The following is a 27,536-nucleotide window of genomic DNA, read 5'->3' as shown; positions in this document are numbered from 1 at the left end:
TTGATCTATTTGATCACAGAGTCAGTAGGAGCCACTAGAGTTTATTGAGTAAGGGAAACATATACCTTATTTATTTTTTTGAGCGCAAGTATCCTTATCTCATCCAGTCTGGGAGTATAGCAGACACTCAGGGTCCTGATCTGATCAGCACAAGATTCTTGACCTGCTCTGTTTCTGACCTGGGCTGGCTCAGCAGGCTTCCCAGTCTTGAGAACTCACGTTACTGGTACCAAAGTTGGCATAGACACTCAACCTGGTGCATTATAGCTCAGAGCTCAGGCACCAGTCTCAGACTCTCCAATAGCAGGGGTTTCAAGATACCATGCCCAGGAACAGTGAGGTGGTATAGAGGATAGAGCACAGGGCCTGGAGTCAGGAAGACCTGAATTCAAATCCGGCCTCAGACATTTACTAGCTGTGTGACCCTAGGCAAGTCATTTAACCCTGTTTGCCTTGGTTTCCTCAGTTGTAAAATGAACTAGAAAAGGAAATGAAAAACCACTACAGTATCTTTGCCAAGAAAACCCCAAATAGGGTCACAAAAAAGTTGGACATGACTGAAAAATGACTGAATGATGACAATAAATGTTGTGCCATCTTTCTAGGCTCACAAACAAATCTACATAGCTAAATGATCAGATTAGCTAAATGTCATCTTAGAAGATGCAAAGAATCTAGAACTAAAGGAGCCTACTGACTCCTTTTGTTACCATTCCTTCTCTGCTCCTAATCACTGTGAATCATTAAGCGCTAAATGCAATCAAGTAAAGAATGCAGCATCCTTACCTTGTGAGAACAATACATCCAAGCAACTCCTTTTCACAGGTTTCTATGAAGTGTGACTTGTCCTTTCTGTTATATAGATCAGTCATGAAGTCAAGAATTGTCTCATTACGTAAGACTTTATGAGTCACATTGGCGGTAAACATGAGCTTATTTTCAAACTGTGAGACAGAAAAGGCAAATCCAGGCCACAGGGACAGTCTTATGGAAAAAGAAATTAAAGTGTTTAAAAATCATGCATGAGTACTAGACTTTTATTAAGCAGCTAGATGGCACAGTGGATAAAGAGGAGAGGAGAGGAGGGGAGGGGAGGGAAAGAAATAAAATAGAAAAGGATTAGAATCTAAAAAGGTGCCTTTGCCTCTTAGACAACTGGGGTACAGCTAAAAAAGTGTCATATCAATGTATTGGAATGTTACTGCACCCTAAGAAATTGTCAAAGGGACAATTTCACAAAATCCTGGGTAGTAAGAACTAACACATAGTGAAATAAATAAAACCAGAAGAATAATTCATGTAAGGACAGAAACAATGTTAAGGAAAATAAAAATCTTAAAGATTTAAGATCACTGTAATAATCCCCCATGTCTCCAGAAGCCCTAAGATGAAGTACATTACCCACCCCCTGACAGAAGTTATGGACAGACACAAGATTCAGAAAGAGACATACATTCTTGGATATGGCCACTGAGTGGATTTGTTTTGCTTGTCTATACTAATTTGTTACAAGGTCTCTTTTTTTCTTTCCTTCTCTTAGTTTTTTTGTTGTTGTTTTTGTTTTTGTTTTTGTGAGTGTGTGTGTGTATGTGGGTATATATATATATATATACATATATATATATATAAAAGCAAGCAGTGTCAAATAGAGATCCACAGTTTTATATAAAATCCTCTTTTGTGGGCAGCTTAGTGGCACAGTGGATAAAGCACCAGCCCTGGATTCAGGAGAACCTCAGTTCAAATCTGACCTCAGACAGTTAACACTTATTAGCTGTGTGACCCTGGGCAAGTAACTTAACCCTCATTGCCCCACAAAAAAATCCTCTTTTGTGTTCTGCAATGTGTATAGAAATTTGGTGTCCAGAACAATTTTTTTTTTACAAAAAGAGAGACAGAGCATGAGACAAAGAGAAATAGAAGCAGGGGGAAATAGAGGTAGAAAGACAGAGACAGAAAAAGTCACTGTGGCAATGAGAGGTTAAGTAACAAAGATAGCAATAATAGTAAACATTCATGTAGCATCTACTATAGTGCTTTACAATTATTATCTGATTTAATCCTCATAACCCTGGGAGGCAGGTGCTATTATTAGACTCACTTTACATGAAGAACATGTAAGTTAAGTGACTTGCCCATTAGTAAGTGTATAAGGCTAGATTTAAATTTGCTGGACTCTAGGTCCAACACTCTATTCACTGCACTACATAACTGTCCCCAAAAATAGACATATACAATAATCAGAAAAACAATGTATACAATGATTACAACAATATAAATGAAAAGAACCACAATAACATAATTAAAACTGAATGCTTTGGGGGGCAGCTAGGTGGCACAGTAGATAAAGCACCAGCCCTGAATTCAGGACAACCTGAGTTCAAATCCAGCCTCAGACACTTGACACTTACTAGCTGTGTGACCCTGGGCAAGTCACTTAACCCCAATTGCCTCACAAAAAAAAAAAAAGTTACCAAGTTACACCATTCCCATTAGTTATCATAGTGACATTTCCATTCAATGTTGCAGCTAAAATCCTTGAAAAGGTGGTCTGTGTTCACTGCTTCCACATCCTCCTTGTTCTGTCTGCAATTTAGCTTCCAACCTCATCACTCAGCTGAAACAGTTTTCTTCAAGGTTACCAACAACCTCTTAATTTCCAAATCTAAGGGACTTTTCTCAGTCTGCATCCTTCTTGACTTCTTGGCAGCATCCAATGCTGCTGGCCATCTTTCTTCCTGGATACATCTCCTACTTTTTGTGACCCTGACCTCTTTCTTGGTCCTCCTTCTACCTGTCTGGATGCTCCTTCTCCATCTCCTTGCCTAGATCTTCATCCACATCATGCCCACTACCTGCAGGTGTGCCCTGAGGCTCTTCAGGGCTCTCTTTGCTTTTTCTCTCTGTACTTTCACTTACTGATTTCATCAGATCCCCTGGGATTTACACTGTCTATGCAGATAACTATCAAATCTATGTATCCAGTCCTCATGTCCCTCCTGAACCCAGTACTGCATCACCGACTGCTCACTGGATATATATATTTTTTTAGTGAGGCAATTGGGGTTAAGTGACTTGTCCAGGGTCACATAGCTAGTAAGTGTTAAGTGTCTGAGGCCGGATTTGAACTCAGGTCCTCCTGACTCCAGGGCCACTGCACTACCTAGCTGCCCCTCACTGGATATTTTGAACTAGATGTTCTATAGGCATCTCAAACTCAACATATCTAAAACAGAATTCATTCTCTGTATCCGCAAATTCACCTGTCTTCTGAACTTCCCTATCACTGTTGAGCATACCATCGTCATCCTACTCGCAGTGAGGTTTGTAACCTCACCGTCATTCTTTACTCCTCACTCTCACTCACTCCATATGTATAACCCATCATTAAATATCATCTACCTTTACAACATCACTTACCTATATCCCTTTCTATCCCATTCACAGCCACAACTCTGGTTCAAGTTGAACTTGAGGGAGGAGAAGGGGAATAGGGGACACAGTAAGAGGAAGAGAAGGTGGATCTTTGAAAAAAATAAAATTTAGGGTTTTTAAAAGGAAGTTAAGTTTCTTTAGGGTAGGGGCTATATAGATAGATACATAGACAGACAGCAAGATAGAGAGATGTATGTATGTATGTATGTATATCCCTAATGCTTGGCACAATGCCTGGCACAGAGTGCTTAACAAATGCTAACTGACTTATGTACCCAGTGACAGCTTATCAGGGACCCTACATTCTTGCTTCTTATATAGCAAGCCATAAAGGTCCCCAAATTTTTTGTATTTTTGAGACCATAACACTTTATTTACATGACCAACCATCTGTTCTCTGACCACCAATATTTCACTGTCCCAGCTTCTAACTTTGAAAAATTAAGTCATCACCAACTCAGAGACAGGTTTAAGGTATTACTTCCTATATATTTCCCAGTTCAGGACTAAAATCCATCTAAAACTCCTCTGGTCTCTTGGAATAGTTCTTAATGGTTCTCTCCTTGATTTGACTGGCTATGTTAAGGCATGAGTTCACCTTGACCTCCATGGTTCCCCCAATTTCACTTCAGCTAGAAGACTAAACATAAGAAATGAAGATGATTTTGTCTCAGTTACTCCCCAGCTTACAAATAAAATTCATTTTCTGGATTCCTTCTGTAACACGGATAACACAGCTTTTTGTTTTCTTTAAAAAACAAACAAACAAACTTATTCTACTTAAACTCTAACACTCACTTGCCAGGGTGAAAAACCAAAATTTTTTAAAATCCATAACATCAGGGGGCAGCTAGGTGGTGCAGTGGATAAAGCACCAGCCCTGGATTCAGGAGGACCTGAGTTCAAATCCGACTTCAGACATTTGACACTTAGTAGCTATGTGACCCTGGGCAAGTCACTTAACCCTCATTGCCCCCACAAAAAAAAAAAAAAAAAGAAAGAAAAAAAATCCATAACATCTGCTGCCAGGTAGGGAGTCTTTGGCCTAAGATGTGATGATGAAATACTGTACTATAAATCAGGCTGCCTAAAGGATAACAGTTTTAATTTAACAAGAAGTTCAAATAACATACTTGTGTTGAGGAATTTCCACTGGATCTGAAGGGCTAAAGAAGTTCCGTCCAATTTGGTACATAGACAGCTTCCGTAAGATCCTAGAAGACATTTATATTTGGTATGCATTCCACAATGATGTCAGAACTTTTTGTTGTTCAGTCATGTCCAATTCTGCATGACCTAATTTGGGTTTTCTTGGCAAAGATACTAGAGTGATTTGCCATTTTCTTCTCCTGCTCATTTTACAGATGAAGAAACAGAGGCAAACAGGGTTAAGTGACTTGCCCAGAGTCACACAGCTAATAAGTATCTGAAGCCAGGTTTGAATTCAGGTCTTCCTGACTCCAGGACTGGAGCTCTATCCACCGTGCTACCTCACTGCCCAGAATTCTTAGTGACTAATTATATTATTAAAAATCAGAGGTGTGTTGATAAAAGTTGAACAACCAGCTACATGACACACATTCATGTTTAATCTGATTATTATCATTTCCTCGCCATCATTTTCTTAAGTTTAGACAACAAATAAAATAATAAACACAGACCCAATTTGTAGTTAGTGGATTTGAGATGCAAATGCCTACAATGAAAATTTAACAGTAGGTTTTGAGGAACAGATACTAACAATATTTAAAACAGTAAGATGGGGGCAGCTAGATGGCGCAGTGGATAGAGCACCGACCCTGGAGTCAGGAGTACCTGAGTTCAAATACGGCCTCAGACACTTAACACTTACTAGCTGTGTGACCCTGGGCAAGTCACTTAACCCCAATTGCCTCACTACAAAACAAACAAACAAACAAACAAAAACAGTAAGATGAACCTAAATATGACATTATTCTTTGAACTTTACTTGTCTTAGAACCTGAATCCTTATATGCATAGATTTAAGCATACATGTTAATGTGGTTCTCTATGCTTAAAGACAACACAGAAAATATTCATGTCTCTGTATGAATGTGGCTGAAAAGACCAATGCAGTATCAATCAATAAGCATAAATGCTTATTAAATGATAGATATAGGGGGGCAGCTAGGTGGTGCAGTTGATAAAGCACTGGCCCTGGATTCAGGAGGACCTGAGTTCAAATCCAGCCTCCAATACTTGACATTTACTAGCTGTGTGACCCTGGCCAAGTCACTTAACCCTCATTGCCCTGGAGAGAAAAAAAGGGGGGGGGGTGCTTTCTTGCCTTTTTTTACTTGGGCATAAGATATTTTTTTCTAATATGAGTTTTGCAGACTAAAGAACCCCAACCCCAAAAGAGCCCTACATGGCTCCCCTACAGCACAGCACATGAAAATTTCCCGTTGCCTCTGATCACAAGCATATATTTCAAGATGCAAATTTTCTGTGTGTTCTGTCTGGCATCAGATAAGCCTTTACTTTTTATCCCTACAATCTACTGTGATAAAAAACAAAACAAACAAACAAAACAAGGTACAATAACACAGAAGTTATGTAAAATAACATAAAAGTCTCATCCACACTAAATGGAAGAACACTTCCATATGATGACACTATTCAGAATGTTATCTAAAAATTTCTAATTTTAGATGCCAATATCTGGCATCATTAATCTAACAGGAATTTCTGTTTAAAATATCTTACTTTTTGAAGATAATATTGAAAAACTGAATGCACACAGGAGAACTTGACGGTAGCTCACTTATTAATGTAATGGCAATTGTAACAAAAATGCCTTTTTGAGTTTCACCTGACAATTTTGTGACCTGTGGGAAGAAAAAAAAAATATATATATATATATATATAAGAGGCATTGAATGTTTAGTAGTCAACATTTTATCCTAAGAAAGATAATCAAGATATAAAGTGACATAATAATTATAAAACAACTTGAAAGGAACTTTAAAAGTCCAAGTGCTAGCATTTAATTAATCATCATCATTACATTCATTGCAATCAGTAAAATAAAATGTCAATGGTTGTTGTTGTTCAAAGTGCTTCCCTGATTCTAGAAAATAACCTGGAAGAAAATGGCCCAATTCTTCCTATTCTTAAAGAATATATAATTTATGGTGTGAGAATCACAGTCTGGTCTATGGGGCAAACAGTACACCCCACATCCCCACACAACTACTCCAAAAATTATCCAAGAAGAACACCAAAGTAAATAGTGATAGAGAAATCAAAAGAGAAAATAAATTGACTCATCTGTTCAGCCCAAGATCACAAATTCAACCTATAGGCAAGTGACCACAGCAGGAACTATGGAGTAAGGGTGGACAAAGATCACAGACTCAGTGCCCAAAGTTCTGAGCTACAATGCCCAGAGCTAATCACTGACTCAACTCACAGGAAGTCCAGAGAGCTGATGGTGAGACTCAGCCCCATGCCTAACCCAGGTCAGCACCCCAAACAGTGGAGAACTCAGCACCCAGAGTTCAGAGCTGGGCCAGCAATGGGAGGATTGCCAGAGATCTTCAAGTACCCAGACCCCAGACCAGGAAAAGCAGCTTGGTTTTCTGCACAGATTCAAAGCCCTGAGCAGGTCACCTGGATTGGAGTCTAGACTCAGCCCCACACTGTGACAAGCAGCACAGGGGAATCTTTCATAAGGGCAGGTATCACAAACAGACTCCAAAGCTCCCAGCCACGCTAGAAAACTGGGTTGTTTGGAGCAGATGGCTATTAGAATGACTAAGCAAAAAAAAAAAATAAAGATTTTGAGAATGCTCAAGACATATATACTCAGAAGAGTAAAATAGTTCTAAAACATCTGTAAGCAAAACCTCAAAGAAACACACAGCTTCCTCACAAGATCAGTTAGAATTCCTAGAAGAAAGTTTGCAAGAGCTTAAAAATTACTATTGCAAATTAGTTTGAATAGTTAAAAATTCTAAATGAAATGAGAGTGATAGAGAAAAGAACTGGAAAGTAAATGAAAGCTAGGAAGAAGAGACTTAGAAAGAAGATTAACAGTTTGGCAGAAGGGGTATGAGAGGGACATATGGATATGACCCTCCACTGAGATGGAAAGTGCCCCCCCTTTGGCCTAGTGATCTGATCTCAAAGTCTTAAAGCCCTTTAGAGCCCCCTATTTCTCTCTATATATTTTTTCTCTAGAGAGAGGCAATAATGGGAAGCTACTATCCCCCCCCTTTCTAAATATAGGCATATCAACTTAAAAATTGTTTCAAAGAGTCTGCACCAAGACATTACGTAGACATGATAAAGTTGTTGCAGAAACTGAAAATGTTGCAAAATAAGTAATCGCTGAACATTCCAGGAGAATGATTTATTGCTGAACCCAATTACCGCATTTTGCTCAAATTAGATGTCTGTAAAAAGTATAAAAACTGCTTGATTTCTAATCCCGGTGTGTCATACCTCCTGGTTGTCCCAGTGAGTGTGGTGCACCTTTCTTTTGAAAGAAATAAAATCAATGCTTCGGCCTCCTTTCTCCTCGAGTCTCTATTACAGGGGTCAGTGGATGTACTTCCCATCCCACTCAGGTATAAAACCTTACCCAGACAACAAGCTCCCTGAAAATTAAAATGTACCATATAGAAGCTAATAATTTCATAAGACAACAAGAAATATTAAAAACTATATCAAAATATTGAAAAAGAGCCGAAAATGTAAGGTATTATCTTATCAAAAACTACTAACCTAGAAAACAGATTAAGGAGAATTTATTTAAGAATCACTGGACAAGGGAGCTGCTAGGTGGCCTAGTGGATACAGCACCAGCCCTGGATTCAAGAGGACCTGAGTTCAAATCCAGCCTCAGACACTTGACACTTACTAGCTGTGTGACCCTGGGCAAGTCACTTAACCCTCACTGCCCAGCACAAGAAACAAACAAACAAACTAGAGACTAAACTTTGGGACAACTAGGTGGCGCAGTGGTTAGAGCACCAGCCCTGGATTCAGGAGGCCCTGAGTTCGAATCCAGGCCTCAGACACTTAACACTTACTAGTTGTGTGACCCTGGACAAGTCACTTAACCCCAATTGCCTCACCAAAAAAAAACCAAAAAACAGAGCAATTCTGCCTTAACACTATAAGAAAATATAAGGATTACAATTATAAAGAGTGCTGGTCCCACGATCAGGGTTATGGTACTAGTTTTGTCATTAATTCCCTATGTGAACTTGTATAGCTCATTTAATCACCATGAACCTCAGTTTCCTCCTTTATAAAATGATGGGTTTGACCATCTCTCTAAGGTCGCTTCCAACATTCTACATTGTGAGGTCCAGGAAAGAATTGTGTAATTAGACTAAAACTGAGAAAGTAGCTCAGTTCTTCTGTTTTCACTATCTGTACTACCATTCACCTTGCTACCCATGTTTGTAACTTTGGATTTATAAGATCATAGGCTAGAAGGGATCTTTGAGATCATGTTGTCCAATCCTGTCATTTTATAGGTGAAGAAAATGAATCCAAAGAATTCAAATGACTTTTCCAAAGTTCATACAGCTAGGCAAGAACAGAGCTGGGAACTGGAACCCAGTGCCTTTTAAACTCGTTCAAAGTATTTTCCAACTCTTAACAGTATGTGAAAAATTTAGCTGGTGCTAGGAAATCATTCTTCATGTAACTGTCAGTGCTCTAAATGTGAGTAATGATTAATCCCACCAAAGTACATTTTTCATGGCCAAGAGAGTCTGTGCATAGGTATTGCTCATATCGGGTGAAAGGCACTATCTGTGCAGTACAACCACTCAAACAGTAGATTAATTACTTTAGGCAAAATGATCTTGCAGCCAAGATGGGTGTGATGAAGACACCTGAAAATCACTGAGTGGGGTAGGCATTTTCAGATACATCCCAGAGGAGAAGTCACAAAGGCTTCCAGTGGAAAAGCAGAAGTCAATTCAAAAAGTGACTGAATATAGAACACTGTATTAACAGCAGGAACCTACATTACACAGTCCCAAAGTCTACACCTCTAAGAATGAGACAATCTTCAATTAGCAATAAGATAATGAATAGATCACAAAGGAAGAAAGGCAGGCCTGCTGACCTAACATGCTAACAAATGCTCAATTAACTCATACTGCAAAAGACTGAAAGAGGCTTAGGACTGAAAGATTCTCCAACTCAAAACTAAATGAGAATGCTACATAACCAGAACATGGTGTGCTGTTCTTTTTTCAGCACCTTAAATGTAACCATCTGGAACAATTTAAAATCACACCAATAAGTAGAGCAACAGTCTGAGCAGCCTTGAGGGTTCATCAAAGGGGATGGGTCCTCAAGGAAACCCAATGAGGGCATTTCTAGTGGCAGTTTCTAAACTGCTTCCAAGTGATGGAATGTCAGTTTAAAACTACTGATATCAACCTTTTAAAAAGGTGAAATGAAATTCAATATTGGCAGGGCTGTGTGAAAAAAGACATTCTAATACATAGTTGGTGGGACTGTAGACTAGTGGCAAGCATTTTGGAGAACAGCATGGCAAGTGCAATGAGGTACAAAACTCATCATTTTAAGCAAATATGGGTAACAACTATATTCCAATGATAGGGAACAGGGTTTGTCTAAATGTTAAATAAAGTACAGTAGATTAATACAACACAATGGGGTTACCAAAAGCAATCAAGCATACAAAAAAATTTCCAAAGATATATGGAAAGACCTATGAGAAAGGATGCACAACAAAAACAGCAGAACCAGAATTGTGCATACAATTCTGGAAAGGAGGAAGGGAGGAAGGGAGGAAGGGAGAAAGGGAGGGAGGGAGGGAGGGAGGAAGGAAGGAAGAAGGAAGGAAGGAAGGAAGGAAGGAGGGAGGGAGGGAGGGAGGGAGGGAAGGAAGGAAGGAAGGGAGGGAGGGAGAGAGGGGGAAAGGGAGAGAGGGAGGGAGGGAGGGAGGAAGAAAGGGAGGGAGGGAGGGAGGCAATATTTTGGAGGGGCCTGTTAGGTAAAACTGAAGAAAAGCATTCTGAGAGGATTTGTTTGTTAACTCATTTGGTTTACCTTGTTAAATGTTAAGGTTTTATGTAAGATTCTACTGCTTTATTTTCTACATTTATTTGATTATTTAGTTTTGCAGACAGTTATTCAATTTATGCTAAGAAGTTTTAATGAGTGGAAGGATTAGAGGTTAGAAGAGTAAATAATATTAATAACAAAATAGCATTTATACAGCACTTGAAGGTTTGCAAAGGACTTTACAAATGTTCTCTCACTTGATCCTCACAAGCCTGTGAGTTATATGAGCCTGAGTCAGGCAGGTCAAAGGGCTTGCCTCAGAACACACAGCTAGTAAATGACTGATAATAGATTTGACTCCAGGGGGCAGCTAGGTGGCAGTGGATAAAGCACCGGCCCTGGATCCAGCCTCAGGCACTTGACACTTACTAGCTGTGTGACCCTGGGCAAGTCACTTAACCCTCATTGCCTGGCAAAAAAACAAACAGATTTGACTCCAGGTCCAGTGCTCTATGTACTGTGCCACAAATCTGAATCCTTGACTCAGCCTTTCTATAGAAATAGGTTCCGGGGGCCAGCTAGGTAGTGCAGTGAATAAAGCACTGTTCCTGGATTCAGGAGAACCTGAGTTCAAATCCGACCTCAAACACTTGACACTTACTAGCTGTGTGACCCTGGGCAAGTCCCTTAACCGTTATTGCCCTGCCCCCCCCCAAAAAAAGAATTAGGTTCTGTTTTGTAAGGTGTATACTGTAATTACAATAAGAATAAATGTGATTTTCTTTCCAGTTATGAAGCATTTTCAAACACACTTTCCCATTTGAAACTCATTATAACCCAGTGAGTTGGGTAGTAAAAATAATACTTTATGGCTGAAGAAGGTAAGACTTGAGAAAGATAAATGAATCACTCCTGTCTAGTGAGTAGCAAATCCAAGGTTTACTTCCAGACACAAATTCTAGTATGCTTGCTTATTTCAGGAATAAAAGATTAAAGGTAACAAATATGTAAAAGAACATGAGCAATTCAATTGCATTTGAAGAACTGAACTTTCATAATAAAATCTCTCAGAAATGTAACCAATTCCTTTTTTAAAAACCAGAGAGACGTATTTGGGGAGAGGGCAATTGTAGAACCAGTGACTGAAGTAATTAAATGAGAGCTCAATTACCAACCAATAAATCTGTTAGAAGTAATAGTGAAGGGTGGTGCAGTGGATAGAGCACCGGCCCTGGAGTCAGGAGTACCTGAGTTCAAATCCGGCCTCAGACACTTAACACACACTTACTAGCTGTGTGACCCTGGGCAAGTCACTTAACCCCAATTGCCTCACTTAAAAAAAAAAAAAAAAAGAAGTAATAGTGAAGGGGCAGCTAGGTGGTGCAGTGGATAAAGCACCGGCCCTGGATTCAGGAATCCTGGGCAAGTCACTTAACCCCCATTTCCCCCACAAAAAAAAAAAAAAAATAGTGAAGAAAAAGCATTTATCATTCAGGGGAGGGGTGCATTTACAAACTTGGTGGTTTTATTTCAGAAAAATGTGCTTCTTTCTTCAAAGAACACTGTGTTCAAGTAAAAGCTGGAGCCAATAAATACAAGGAGATGAAGCAGAATGGGATATGAGGCTCCAGTTTCTACAATACTAGGGGCAAACAATGTCATTAAGAAGGCTTTTAGCTGGCAGGCACACACTGAGTAGGCAAGAGAAAAGGAGTACTACCCAGAAGAGGTACCCAGCTTCTTCCCTCCCACTATGCCCCCCAAATAGGAGAAAGAGGAGGTTATCTCCCATTTCTATCAAGCAACAAGGGCTGTTTCCAGCACACACACACACAATGGATCTAAAACTGTTTAAATTTTTCTTTTTTTTTTCAACCCAAAACTTTATAATTTCTAGATGCTTCTAGTTGATAAGTGACTAATAATACACAGGGGTGAGAAAAAAGAAATTATACTATACCTTTTCTTCTAGTTTTTCTGAGAGAAAAAGTATGGTACCGTCAAAGACTTTGGCCTTTTTCAGGAACTCACTGTGTCCATAAAGCAAAGCAATTCTCAATCGCTTGGATGCTAAATCTGGAGTGAATGCCACATGATACTGAAAGAGCTTCCACTCTCTGGGCAAACCTAGATTAAAGAGGTTAGTGACCAGTTTCACCGGAGCACCGCTGGAACCTGAAAAAAGCAAACATATTTCTGCATTTGTTTCTTTGTTTGTTTCAACAAAAAAACTAGGCTACCTTATCCTTCATAGAACTACTAACACCCATGGAATTTCAGACTGCCACAGCTGGAAAGCATCTTAGAAACCCTAGTTAATTTTACAGATGAGGAAAATGGGATCCCAAGAGTTATGCCTCATGCATCAGCATGGAGACAAAGGGAGAGGTGATTCTACCTTTAAACACATCATATATAAAAAGAGAACACAATAACCAAGCATAGAATCACAGGATTTTGAACAAGAAATCCCAGAGGTCATTTTAGATACCAGGAAACTGAGGCCCAGTAAAAAGAAGTGACATCTCCCAGGTCATTCAAGCAGGGGTTCATAACGGGGATCTGTGGGGTTTTTAAATAATTTGATTATTGGTTTCCTTTGTAATCTTATGCATTTTATATATTTAGAATCCTTTTTTCTGAAAAGGAAGCCATAAGGCTTCATCAGACTGTCAAAGGGGTCTATGACACAGACAAAAAAAATCTAAGAACCCCTTCTATAAGGTAATAAATCTTTAAGCCAATTTTACAGAAAAGAAAATTACCCAAAAGATATGTGACTCCAGTGAAGCAGAGAACTTCCAATGTGGGCACTCTCTCCACTAATACAGAAGGCACCTCCTGCCATGACTCAGTAGACAAGTTCTAAGAAGTCATCTGGGACATACAGAAGCAAGATGACTTACCTAGGGTCACACACCTAGTAAATTTCAGAGAAGGAATTTGGACTCAAGTTTTCCTGGGTCCAAGCCCAACAACACTCTATTAATAATAACATCCGAATAACTAGAATTTACATAGGGCTTTAAGGTTTGCAAAGTGCTTTACATAGATTATCTATTTGATCCCCACAACAACCTTGGGAGAGAGGTGCTATTATATTACAGATGAAGAAACTGAAGCTAAGAGATATTAAGTGACTTGCCCAGGGTCACTCAGCTAATAAGTATCTGGGGCAGTAAGAGAACTTAGGTCTTTCAGACTCCAGATCATTCTCCGTGCAACATGGTGCCACCTAGTGGCATTACATTGCCTTTACAAATTAGAAAATTAAGAGACACAAAATACAAACTTAGGTGTTTTAGACTGAAAAACTATTCCCTTGCATTAAATGAACAAAACTAACAGTATAAATAGTACATGATATAACGACCGTATACCTGTCTTACTGTCTTTGACATGTGCCAACTTCTCCCTGGTGTAGATTCCCAATTCCAGAAAACTATTCCAGGTTTTCCCTCCTCTTTGGATAAGAGTGCATCCAGCTCCATCTCCAGCAGATGCACCTTCTTTGACTGAAATAGGAACCAAATGCTCTCATTTCAAAGTGTACTATAGCAGTTTTCACTCTAGTCAGATTATTTGGAGCTAGCCTATGGGAAAAAAAATTCCCTTACCAACAAAATTCAAGATCTCAGAAATGAAATGCAAATAAAACTTGCCTATATTTGCTAATAACGAGCTATAATTCACCGAGGTCTGTGTTGGGAATCCCCACCTACCTTTGCAGTCTTCTTACACATTACTCCCAAACATGTACTCTCAGATCCAGTGACACCGGCCTCCTGACTGTTCCACAGAGGAGACACACTCCATCTCTTGCTTCGGGACATTTTCTCTGGCTGTCCTCAATGCCTGGAACACTCTCCCTCAGCCTACTGCCTTCTCGGCTTCCTTTAAATGCCATCTAAAATCTTTTCTTGTTACAGGAAGCCTTTCCCAACCCCTCTTTTTTTTTAAATTAATAAAGTATTTTTTTTCCCATTACATGTAAAGATAGTTCTCAACTTTTGTTTATACAAGCTTTCCAATTTCAGATTTTTTCTCCCTCCCTCCCCTCCCTGCCCCCTCCCCTAGACAGCAGGTAATCTGATATAGGTTATATATATATATATATATATATATATATATATATATATATATATACATAGTAACATTAGTCATCTTATAAGAGAAATATCAGAGCAATGATAAGAAACCTCAAAATAGATAAAACATCAGCACCAAAAACAAAAGAAATAGTATGGTTCATTCAGCATCTATACTCCACAGTTCTTTTTTTTTTTTCTTGGATTTGGAGATCCTCTTCTATCATGAGTTCCCTGGGACTCTTCTGTACCATTGCATTGGTGAGAAGAATCTAGTCCATCACAGTAGATCAACACTCAATGTTGATGATACTGTGTACATTGTTCTTCTGGTTCTGCTCATCTCACTCATCATCAGCCCACACAAGACCCTCCAGGTTTCTCTGAACTCCTCCTGCTCATCGTTTCTTACAGCACAATAGTATTCCATTGTATTCATATACCACAACTTGTCCAGTCATTCCCCAACTAATGGGCATCCCCTCAACTTCCAATTCCTTGCCACCACATAAAGAGCAGCTATAAATATTTTTGTACATGTGGGTCCCTTTCCCCTTTCCATGATTTCTTTGGGCAAAAGACCCAAAAGTGGTATTGCTGGGTCAAAGGGTATGCACAGCTTTATCGCCCTTTGGGCATAATTCCAAATTGCTCTGCAGAATGGTTGGATCAGTTCACAGCTCCACCAACAATGCATTAGTCCCAACCCCTCTTCATGAGGGTGCCTTCCACCTTGTAATTATTTCCCATTCACCCTGTAAATAGCCTGTTTGTACATAATTTGTTTTCTTGTTGTCTCTCCCATTAGACCATAAGCTCCTTGAAGACTTGGACTGTCTTTTGCTCCACCAGATGCTTAGCATAGTGTCTGACACAGAGTTGGCACTTAACAAATGTTTATTGACTAATGAATGCATTTTCAATTGCCTGAAGACAAATAAAACAATAAGTACTAGAAAAATATTTAGTCATCTGTAGATGAGACACAATAGAGACTCTGGGCCTAAGATGCAAGTCTTACAACTTCCTGTACCATAGATTTGTTGACACATTTCAGTGAAATTAAAAATCATAACTCTCTAAGTCTATTTCCCTCATGTAAAGCTGACATCACTGTTATGTCTCCCTGTATTCTACTCTTTTATTCTCCCCTCCAAGATTCAGTCTCAAATGGAGGGTAAGAGAGATTGTTGCCAGTTTTAGAGTCTGGCATACTAAATAAACCCATCACTGCTGTATGTCCATTCATGAAAAGCCAGTAAATTTTTATCTCCCACATCTTCTCCCCACCCATGAAGGCAAGTGCATTATCAACAACATTTATTAGGCACTTATTAGGTGCCAAGCACAAAGCAAGTTGCTTCGGGTACCAAGAATCTAACATCTCTGCCCTCAAGGATCTTACATCCTATCAGGGAGACTGATATGCACACATATTAATAAATACAACATTGCTGGCCTTCCCCCGGACATGATAATTCATAGGAATTTATGCAAATCCCAAAATCCAAGCTAGAGCTGGTAGCAAACACTGCTAGGTAAATCAAACATTAAAGTGGAATTTTATTCTAGCCTATATTTCTTTAAAAAAAACAGAGGGAAATAAAAGGAAACGGTCTGGTGGGTACAAAAATATTTATAGCAGCTCTTTTCATGGTGGCAAAGAAATAGAAACTGAGGGGATGCCCATCAATCAGAGAATGGATGAACAAGATATGGTATATGATTGTGATGGAATACTACTGTGCTCAAAGAAATGACAAAGGGGATGAGTTCAAAAATCCTGGGAAAACACATATGAACTGATAAAAAATAAAATGAGGGGCGGCTAGATTGCACAGTGGATAGAGCACCAGCCCTGGATTCAGGAGGACCTGAGTTCAAATCTGGCCTTAGACACTTGACACTTACTAGCTGTGTGACCCTGGGCAAGTCACTTAACCCCAATTGCCTCACAAAAAAAAAGAAGAAGAAGAAGAAGAAAAGAAAGAAAGAAAAATAAATAAATAAATAAATAAAATGAGCAGAACCGGGAGAACAATCCACACAGTAACAATAATAGTGTGAAGGTAATCAATTGTGAAGGGCTTAGTGATCAATAAAATGATCATCAGATCAAATACAAGGACCCACCATAACTTTAAAGAACTCATGAAATAAAATGCTATCCACCTCTAGATAGAGAATTGATGGACTCAGAGTACAGAATGAAGCATATTTTTTCCTTTCTTTAATGTTATTGCTTTCTCTCCTCAGAACAAGGCTAATGCAGAAATATGCATAAGAAGAATCATATTTCTTGCCATTTTCATGGTGGGGAAGGAGCTAGAGGAAAATTTGGAACTGAAAATTAAAATAAAATTTTAAATTTATATAAAAAAGAAAAACAGGGGGAAGCTAGGTGGCGCAGTGGATAAAGCACTAGCCCTGGATTCAGGAGTACCTGAGTTCAAATCCGGCCTCAGACACTTAACACTTTATTAGCTGTGTGACCCTGGGCAAGTCACTTAACCCCCATTGCCCTGCAAAAAAAAAAGAAAGAAAGAAAAAAGAAAAAAAAAGAAAAACAGAAAGACTGTTTCAATGTAGATAATATAATTCATGATGCACTTCTAGAAACCAAGAATATAATTAAAATGTATGTCCTGACTAATCTATGCCCAGTGCAAAGTTATTTTGGTATAGATTTGGTATAGATATTTTTGCGTTTGCTAGGCAGATCACTGCAAAAAATAAAACATAAGGTATTACTATAAAGTAAAGAGAGTGATCTGGGGAGGGTGGAATACTAAGACACCAGAATTGGTGTACCCCAAATGAGCACTGTCCTGCAAAACAGGCACTCTGTAAGGCCTATTCACCATTCAGCATTCTGGTGATTAGCCATAATTTAAAATATTTCTGGAACATCTCTTTAGCAATTGTCTTTTGGAAGCAATTTATGATCCGCATGAGGAAAAAAAAGTCATTTTTTAATAGTCCTATCTTTTGATTCTTCAAAAACTGGTATTTACCTTATTCATCTGACTTGGCTCTCCAAATGACTTTTAGGTATTTCTAAAAAATTAGGTTCACCCAATATCCAATCCAAAAGCATTTACTAAGCTTCTGATGTGTGCAGGACACCACACTAAATGCTAAGACATAACCAAAAAAAAAAAAAAATCCCTGCCTTCAAGGAACTTAAAAATTCCACTGGTGGCACAAAACATGTAAACAGATAAAATACAAACATACTTTAAAGGAAAGAGCACTAGCAATGAGAAAGAACAGGAAAATTTTCCCATTGAAGATCAACCAATAAACGTTTATTAAGCACCTACCATGTACCAAGCACTGGATGGCACATGGGCTGAACCTTGAATGAAGCATGGGAGTCTAAGAGGTGGATTAGTTGGGAACACATTCCAGGCAGCAGGAATACACAAAGGCAAAAAGTGGGAGATGGAATGCTGAGTTTGGGGGCAACAGCAAATGGGACAATCCAAATCCATGTGTCATGGGTTTAGTTTCTCAAGGAGAAGATTCCTTGATGTACCACAGAGAACTTCTGGGGTATTCTGCGCCCTCAACAAATGGAATGTAATGTGCATGAAATGGATAGTCAGGTGAATAAGCTTTGAAAAGTAGGAGGAAGAAAAAAATTAAAATAAATAAGACATTTTTAAAAATTAAAAAAAGAAAAAAGAAAAGTAGGAGGAAACCTGATTATTTCAGGCCCAACCCAGCTTTTTAAAAAAAAGTAACCATTTTTAGTTTTAGTTTTGAGTTCCAAATTTTATCCCCGCTTCCCTCCTTCCCCTCCCCCCTCCCTGAGGCGGTAAGCAATCAGATATGCAACCCCAGCTTTTTACAGAAAATGAAGCCCAGAGGTATGCTTTGCCCATGGTCACACTGGGAGTAAGTGATAGAACCAGTATTTGAACAAACGACCTTTGACTCCTTGGATTCCAAATTGAAGGCTCTGCCCAAAGGGCTATATTGCCCTTACTCTGCAGGCTTTCAATAATGACCCAAGGTATTTGCATTTAGTTCTAAAGGCATATTGATTTGCTACAAGTTAGGTTATTTAAAATAACATGCATCTATGAATGCCCCCAGGCACATTCTGGGCAATGTTGGGCAATTCTGGGTATTGCTGGACTATTGGTCGGCCCTCTAGTGATAAGAGAAGGAATGTATTCAGATGTATAAGTTCTAGTAGGGCCCTTGAAAAAACAGCTGCATTATCTACAGCCACACACCATACAGGAACAACTAAGTTCTTCAAACAAACAAAAATTAGAAATGGTTTCTGCAGAACTCTTTCATGAATACATACATTGCTACCTCATATGGCCTGTCCAGCTATGCCAGGAAGGCAAGGAAGCTGGTTCTGTAGGATGTCAAGACCCCCAAAAGTAACCTGCCACAGGAGAACCCTGGAGAAGAGATTAAAAGTATGTTCTAGAAAGGGCTCTCTTTGGAAAAATAAAATTCTAAAAAAAAAGAAAGAAAGAAAGAAAAAAATGTGGAGATGTTTTACATGACTACTTATGTATAACTTATATTGAATTGCTTGAGTTCTTGGGGGGTAGGATGGGGAGAGAGGGAGGAAGAGAAGTCAGAACACAAAGTTTTAAAAAATTGATGTCAAAATTTGTTTTTACATGTAATTTGGAAAAATAAAATTCTAAATGAAAGGGCTCTCTTGCCCAAGAAGTGGTCTCCTCACTACTCCCTCACAGATTTAGGACAGGGGGACTGCTTCAAAATAGTGTCTCAGGGGGCAGCTAGATGGCGCAGTGGATAGAGCACCGGCCCTGGAGTCAGGAGGACCTGAGTTCAAATCTGACCTCAGACACTTAACACTTACTAGCTGTGTGACCCTGGGCAAGTCACTTAACCCCAATTGCCTCACTAAAAAAACCCAAACAAACAAAATAGTGTCTCAGGGGCTCAGCTAACCCACTTACATATCTTCGGAATCCTACCTGTTCCCAGGACACCAGTGCTGGTTGAGGCTTCGTTCTTACCCACAGTAGGATGACTCTGAAATGCATAACAAAGTATTTCTTTAAGAATTTGAGGAGGATTTAATGTGATCAATATCATCCATTTTGGGGGCAGCTAGGTGGTGCAGTGGATAAAGCACCTGCCCTGGAGTCAGGAGCACCTGAGTTCAAATCAGACCTCAGACACTTGACATGTACTGGCTGTGTGACTCTGGGCAAGTCACTTAACCCTCATTGCCCTGCAAAAAAAAAAAAAAATCATCCATTTTGCATTTCATGATATTCTCTATCTCTTGTTTGGTCATAAACTGTTCTCCTTTCCAAAGATCTGAGAGGTAAACCATTCCTTTCTCTCCTAATTTACCTATGGTATCACCTTTTATGTCTAAATCATGTACCCATTTTGACCTTATTTTGGCTTAAGGTATAAGATGTTGGTCTATGCCTAGTTTCTACCATAATATCTTCCAGTTTTCCCAGCAGTTTTTGTCAAATACTGAGTGCCTATCCCAGAAGCTGGAGTCTTTGGCTTTATCAAACAGTACATTACTAAAGTCATTTACTACTGTGTCTCCGGTGCCTCGCCTATTCCATTGATCCTCCAGTCTATTTCTTAGCCGGTACCAGATAGTTTTGATGACTGCCGTTTTATAGTAAAGCTTCAGATTTGGTACAGCTAGCCCACCTTCCTGTGCATTTTTTTTTCATTATTTCCCTTGATATTCTTGACCTTTTGTTTTTCCAGATGAATTTTGTTATTATTTTTTCTAGATCTATAAAATAATTTTTAGGTAGTCTGATTGGTATGGCACTGAATAAGTAAATTAATTTAAGTAGAATTGTCATTTTTATTATATTAGCCCAGACTATCCATGAGCAATTGATATTTTTCCAATTATTTAGATCTGATTTGATTTGTGTGAAGAGTGTTTTGTGATTGTGTTTACAGAGTTCCTGGGTTTGTCTTCAGAAGTAGACTCCCAAATATTTTATATTGTCTACCGTTAACTTTATTTATTTATTTTATTTTAATGAGGCGACTAGGGTTAAGTGACTTGCCCAGGATCACACAGCTAATAAGTGTTAAGTGTCTGAGGCTGGATTTGAACTTAGGTACTCCTGAATCCAGGGCAGGTGCTTTATCCACTGCGCCACCTAGCTGCCCCCTTTATCATTACTTTAAATGGAATTTCTCTTTCTATCTCTTGCTGCTGGACTTAGTTGGTCATGCATAGAAATGCTGATGATTTATGTGGGTTTATTTTATATCCTGCTACTTTGCTAAAGTTGTTAATTGTTTCAAGTAATTTTTGAGTTGATTCTCTAGGATTCTCTAAGTATACCATCATATCATCTGCAAAGAGTGATAGTTTTGTTTCCTCCTTACCTATTCTAATTCCTTTAATTCCTTTTTCTTCTCTGATTGCTAATGCTAATATTTCTAGTACAATATTGAATAACAGAGGTGATAATGGACATCCCTGTTTCACCCCTGATCTTACTGGGAAGGCCTCTAACTTATCTCCATTACATATAATGTTTGCTGATGGTTTTAGGTAGATACTGCTTATTATTTTAAGGAAAGCTCCACCTATTCCTAAGCTCTCTAATGTTTTTATTAGAAATGGATGCTGTATTTGTCAAAAGCTTTCTCTGCATCTATTGAGATAATCATATGATTTTGGTTAGTTTTCTTATTGATGTGGTTGATTATGTTAATAGTTTTCCTAATGTTGAACCAGCCCTGCATTCCTGGTATGAATCCCACCTGGTCATAGTGTATTATCCTGGTGATCACTTGCTGTGATCTCCTTGCTAATATCTTATTTAAGATTTTAGCATCAATATTCATTAGGGAAATTGATCTATAATTTTCTTTCTCTGTTTTTGCTCTGCCTGGTTTTGATATCAACACCATATTTGTATCATAAAAGGAATTTGGCAGAACTCCTTCATGTATTTTTCCAAATAATTTTAATAATATTGGAATTAATTGTTCCTTAAATGTTTGGTAGAATTCACTTGAAAACCCATCTGGCCCTGGAGAGTTTTTCTTAGGGACTTCATTAATGGTTTGTTCAATTTCTTTTTTCTGATATGGGCTTATTTAAGGATTTTATTTCCTCTTCAGTTAGCCTGGGCAGTTTGTATTTTTGTAAATATTTATCCATTTCATTTAGATTGTCAAATTTATTAGCATACAGTTGGGCAAAATAGTTCCTAATTATTGCTTTAATTTCCACTTCATTTTTGATACTGGTAATTTGGTTTACTTCTTTCTTTTTTTAATCAAATTAAACAATAGTTTATCTATTTTATTGGTTTTTTCATAAAACCAGCTTTTAGTTTTATTGATTAATTCTATCATTTTCTTGCTTTCAATTTTATTAATTTCTCCTTTAATTTTCAGAATTTCTAATTTAGTATGTAATTGGGGATTTTTAATTTGTTCTTTTTCTAGCTTTTTAAGTTGCATGCCCAATTCATTGATCTCTTCTTTCTCTTTTTTATTGATGTAAGCATGTAGAAATATAAAATTTCCCTTAGGGGCAGCTAGGTGGCGCAGTGGATAAAGCACTGGCCTTGGATTCAGGAGTACCCGAGTTCAAATCCAGCCTCAGACACTTGACATTTAACTAGCTGTGTGACCCTGGGCAAGTCACTTAACCCTCATTGCCCTGCAAAAATTAAAAAAAAAAAATTCCCCTAAGCATTGCTTTGGCTGCATCCCATAGATTTTGGTATGTTGTCTCATTATTGTCATTGTCTTGGATGAAGTTATTGATTGTTTCTATGATTTGTTGTTTGACCCACTCATTCTTTTTTTTTTTTTAAGTGAGGCAGTTGGGGTTAAGTGACTTGCCCAGGGTCACACAGCTAGTGTCAAATGTCTGAGGCCGGATTTGAACTCAGGTACTCCTGACTCCAGGGCCGGTGCTCTATCCACTGCGCCACCTAGCTGCCCCTTTTTTTTTTTTAGTGAGGCAATTGGGGTTAAGTGACTTGCCCAGGGTCACACAGCTAGTAAGTGTTAAGTCTGAGGCTGGATTTGAACTCAGGTACTCCTAACTCCAGGGCCAGTGCTTTATTCACTGCACCACCTAGCTGCCCCAACCCACTCATTCTTTAGAATGAAATTATTTAGTTTCCAATTAATTTTCAGTCTACCTTTTCATGACTCTTTAATACATGTAATTTTTATTGCCTCATGATCTGAAATCCATTTACTATTTCTGCCTTTCTATATTTGATTATGAGGTTTTTGTGCCCTAATACATGGTCAATTTTTTAATATGTGCCATTAAATTAAAAAGGTTTTGCACAAACAAAAGCAATGCATCCAAAATTAGAAGGCAGGCAGAAAGCTGGAAAACAATTTTTATAGCCAGTACTTCTGGTAAAGGCCTCACTTCTAAAAATATATCAGGAACTAAATCAAATTTATAAGAATCCAAGTCATTCCCCAATTGAGAAATGGTCAAAGGATATGAACAGGCAGTTTTCTGATGAAGAAATCAAAGCTATCTATTACCATATGAAAAAATGCTCTAAATCACTATTGATTAGAGAAATGCAAATTAAAACAACTAACAACTCTGAGGTACCACCTCACACCTATCAGATTGGCTAATATGACAAAAAAAGGAAAATAATAAATGTTGGAGAAGCTGTGGAAAAATTGGAACCCTGATGCATTGTTGGTAGAGCTGTGAACTGATCCAACCATTCTGGAGAGCAATTTGGAATTATGTCCAAAGGGCTATAAAGCTGTGCATACCCTTTGACCCAGCAATACCACTACTGGGTCTTTTTCCCAAAGAGATCATAAAAAAGGGAAAAGGACCCACATATACAAAAATATTTAGAGCTGCTCTTTTTGTGGTGGCAAGGAATTGGAAATTGAGGGGCTGCCCATCAATTGGAGAATGGCTAAACAAGTTGTGGTATATGAATGTAATGGAATTCTACTGTGCTGTAAGAAACAATGAGCAGGGGGGCAGCTAAGTGGCACAGTGGATAAAAGCACTGGCCCTGGATTCAGGAGGACCTGAGTTCAAATCCGGTCTTAGACACTTGACACTTACTAGCTGTGTGACCCTGGGCAAGTCACTTAACCCTCATTGCCCAGCAAAAACAAACCCAAAAAAAAAAAGAAAGAAAGAAAAGAAATAATGAACAGGAGGAGTTCAGAAAAACCTGGAAGGACTTGCATGAACTGATGATGAGTGAGATGAGCAGAACCAGGAGAACACTGTACACAGTATCATCAACATTGTGTGTTGATCAACTGGGATAGACTTGATTCTTCTCAGCAATACAACAGTACAAGATAGTTCCAAAGGACTCATGGATGCACATTGAACCATACTCTTTCTTTTGGTTTTGGTGCTGTTGTTTTTCTTTTTTGAGGTTGTTCCTTTTTGCTCTGATTCTTCTCTTATAACATGATTAATGCAGAAATATGTTTAATATTATCGTACATATATAACCTATATCATATTACTTGCTGTCTTGGAGAGGGAGGAGGGAAGGGACAGAGGGAAAAAAATTTGAAACTAGAAGTCTTATAAAAACAAATGTTGAAAACTATCTCTACATGTAACTGGAAATAATAAAATACTTTTATGATTTAAAAAAAAATTTGAGGAGGAAATTGACAAATCAGAAATTTTATCACAGTATTCTTGTAGTACAGTGTCCTTGTAGTAGTCACAGTTAAATATAAACAGTTAATTCATCAAAAACTTATTATGGACAAAACACCATGCTGGGTCCTGGGGTAGAGAGGAAACTAAATAACACACAACCCCTTGCCCACAAAGAGCTTACAATCCAGTAGAAAGGACATGGCATGGGGCAGCTAGGTGGTGCAGTGGGGGGCAGCTAGGTGGCACAGAGGATAGAGCACCGGCCCTGGATTCAGAAGGACCTGAGTTCAAATCCGACCTCAGACACTTAACACTTATTAGCTGTGTGACCCTGGGCAAGTCACTTAACCCCAATTGCCTCACCAAAAAAAAAAAAAAAAAAGAAAAGACATGGCACAAATACAAACAACTATAAAAATAGCGTTAAGTGGAAAAGTAAGGTGAGGACACCTGGCTCTTTGCCTCACCCCACATATCTAATCAGCTTCAAAATCTTGCCATTTCTACCTCCACATCATCTCTCACATCCTACCTCTTATCTCCACACATGGAGCTATGACTTTTGTCCGGGTCTCCATTACCTCTCACAGCTGCCTCCTAATTGCTCCCCTTACTTTGTTTCTTCCCCCTCCAGGACATCCTACACACTGCTGCCTGTATTTTCCTTAAGCCTTGCTCTGATCACGTGATTCCAGGGGCTTCCTAGGATAAAATGTAAAGTCCTCACTTCTAAAGGCCTATACAATCTGACCCCAAATGACTTTTCAGCATCAATTATACACTATCCCCCCCGTCCCACCACCCCAAATCCTGCAGTCCACCCAAACTGTATCTCTCTCTGTCCTTTACACACAACAATCAACCTCCTATCTCTGTGGCTTTGCCTTGGCCCTCCTCCATGCCTGAAATGTGTAAAGACTTTCCCAGGCAGAATGGGCACATGAGAACAATTTATTCCAGCAGTCATGAAGGAGACTGAAGCAGATGCTATTGGCATGCTTAGAGTCTGAAACTGGAGGAGAGTGAGGCTGATGACTTTGTGCAACTGACTCAAGAGCAAGTCAAGCCATCACCCCATGATGTCATTGGTCTTCTTTTAAAAGGAAGGACAGGGGCAACTAGGTGGCTCGATGGATAGAGCACCAGCCCTGGATTCAAGAGGACCTGAGTTCAAATGTGACTTCAGACACTTGACACTTACTAGCTGTGTGACCCTGGGCAAGTCACTTAACCCCAATTGCCTCACACACACGCAAAAAAAAGGAGACGAACAACACCAACAGCACACTCTCCTTACTTCCAACTCTTAAAAGCCCCTTTCTTCCTCTAAGATAGGTCAAGAATCATCTTGTTAATGAAGTCTTTCTTGAACACCTCAACTGCTAATAGTATCCTCTCTTCTAAACTACCTTGTATTTAACTACTATATATATGTTTATATATATATATATATATATATAATTACCATATTATATATCTAACTACTATATATGTGTGTGTATATTTATTAACCATATGTGTGCACATATATGCTGACACAAGCACATGTATGTGTATATACTGTTTTTGTTCATGCTTCATTTTCGTTTGGGGGAGGGGGGGTTGCAGGGCAGTGAGGATTAAGTTACTTGCCCAGGGTCACACAGCTAGTAAGTGTCAAGTGTCTGAGGTCAGATTTGAACTCAGGTCCTCCTGAATCCAGGGCTGGTGCTTTATCCACTGCACCACCTAGCTGCCCCATCATGCTTCATTTTCAAATAACATCATGGGGTGATGTCTTGACTTGCTCATGAACTGGATTTAAGTGAAGCAGAGTTGCACAGAATCATCGGCCTCACTCTCTCTTCCAGGGTCACTGAAGTGCAGTGCTAAGACAAAAGTCAAAATGACTGGGGATGGTCTGGGATGAGTGGCATCTTCCAAGTCTGACCAAGCTCTAAGTGCTCCACAAAGCCTGCTTTAGCCACCTCCCAGGCCTTTGGAACAAATTTTTCTCATCTACCCATTCCATCAGGGAAAGGCCATCTATGTGCTTGGGGTAGATGTCCCTCTAACTCACCAATATGTTTGAGGCCTATTGGTTACCCTCAACCTGGTTTAGCCCATCTGCCAAAACAGTAGACAAGAATTACCTCTATTGGTTTTTTTCTACATTTCTATTTTCTTTTTTTTTTTTTTTGGGTGGGGCAGTGAAGATTAAGTGACTTGCCCAGGGTCACAGAGCTAGTAAGTGTCAAGTGTTTGAGGACAAATTTGAACTCAGATCCTCCTGAATCCAGGGCCAGTGTTTTATCTACCGCATCATCTAGCTTCCCCCATTTGTATATTTTATATATTTCCAGAGATGTTACAGAAGCTCAATCCCTACAAGGTTAATCAAGGCACATTTTTATACCGAGGCCTGCATGTCGCGGGAGATGAGAGTCAGCCTTGGAGCCAGGATGACTGAGTTCACATCCTGCCTCTGACATATACTAGGTAGATAGTCATGAGCAAGTCACTTAACCTCTCCATGCTTCAGGCACTTCTGTTAAGACTGTAAATCCCATTCCCTAATTGAGAAACGGTCAAAGGATATGAACAGGCAGTTTTCAAATGATGAAATTAAAGCTATCTACAGCCATATAAAACAATTTTCTCAATCACTACTGATTAGAGAAATGCAAATTAAAACTACTCTGAGGTACCACCTCACAACTATTCAACTGGCTAATATGACAAAAAAGGAAAATGATAAATGTTGGAGATGTGGGAAAATTGGAACACTAATGGAGCTGTGAACTGATCTAACCATTCTGGAGAGCAATTTGGAACCATGCCCAAAAGGCTTTAAAACTGTGCATACCCGGGGCAGCTAGGTGGTGCAGTGGATAGAGCACCGGCCCTGGAGTCAGGAGGACCTGAGTTCAAATCCGGTCTCAGACACTTAACACTTACTAGCTGTGTGACCATGGGCAAGTCACTTAAGCCCAACTGCCTCACTAAAAAACAAAACAAAAAAAAACTGTGCATACCCTCTAACCCAGCAATACCACTACTAGGTCTATATCCCAAAGAGATCATATAAAAGGGAAAAGGGCCCACATTTACAAAAATATTTATAGGTATTCTTTTTGTGGGAACGAAGAATTGGAAATTGAAGGGATGCCCATCAGTTGGGGATTGGCTAAACAAGTTGTGGTATATGAATTTTTTTTTTTTAAGTGAGGCAATTAGGGTTAAGTGACTTGCCCAGGGTCACACAGCTAGTAAGTGTTAAGTGTCTGAGGCCAGATTTGAACTCAGGCACTCCTGACTCCAGGGCTGGTGCTCTATCCACTGCACCACCTAGCTGTCCCCGTGGTATATGA

The 27,536-nt window shown here is 39.1% G+C and overlaps 1 protein-coding gene across 1 annotated transcript in view; it reads right to left on the bottom strand.

Moving 5' to 3' along the window:
* The window catches only part of PIWIL4 (piwi like RNA-mediated gene silencing 4), a 71,603-nt gene that overhangs the window by 41,979 nt on the left and 2,088 nt on the right, over positions 1–27,536 (bottom strand). Inside the window, exons 2-7 of the mRNA XM_043997329.1 lie at positions 19,499–19,574; positions 13,836–13,970; positions 12,416–12,630; positions 6,163–6,284; positions 4,569–4,649; positions 787–984 (exon numbers count right to left, since the gene is read on the bottom strand). Of these exons, the coding sequence (XP_043853264.1) occupies positions 787–984; positions 4,569–4,649; positions 6,163–6,284; positions 12,416–12,630; positions 13,836–13,970; positions 19,499–19,574 (827 nt within the window). The remainder of the gene's footprint in view (positions 1–786; positions 985–4,568; positions 4,650–6,162; positions 6,285–12,415; positions 12,631–13,835; positions 13,971–19,498; positions 19,575–27,536) is intronic.

Source organism: Dromiciops gliroides, chromosome 3, assembly GCF_019393635.1.
Source record: "Dromiciops gliroides isolate mDroGli1 chromosome 3, mDroGli1.pri, whole genome shotgun sequence".
Classification (NCBI taxonomy): domain Eukaryota; kingdom Metazoa; phylum Chordata; class Mammalia; order Microbiotheria; family Microbiotheriidae; genus Dromiciops; species Dromiciops gliroides.
This window is presented reverse-complemented; position numbering and strand designations above follow the sequence as displayed.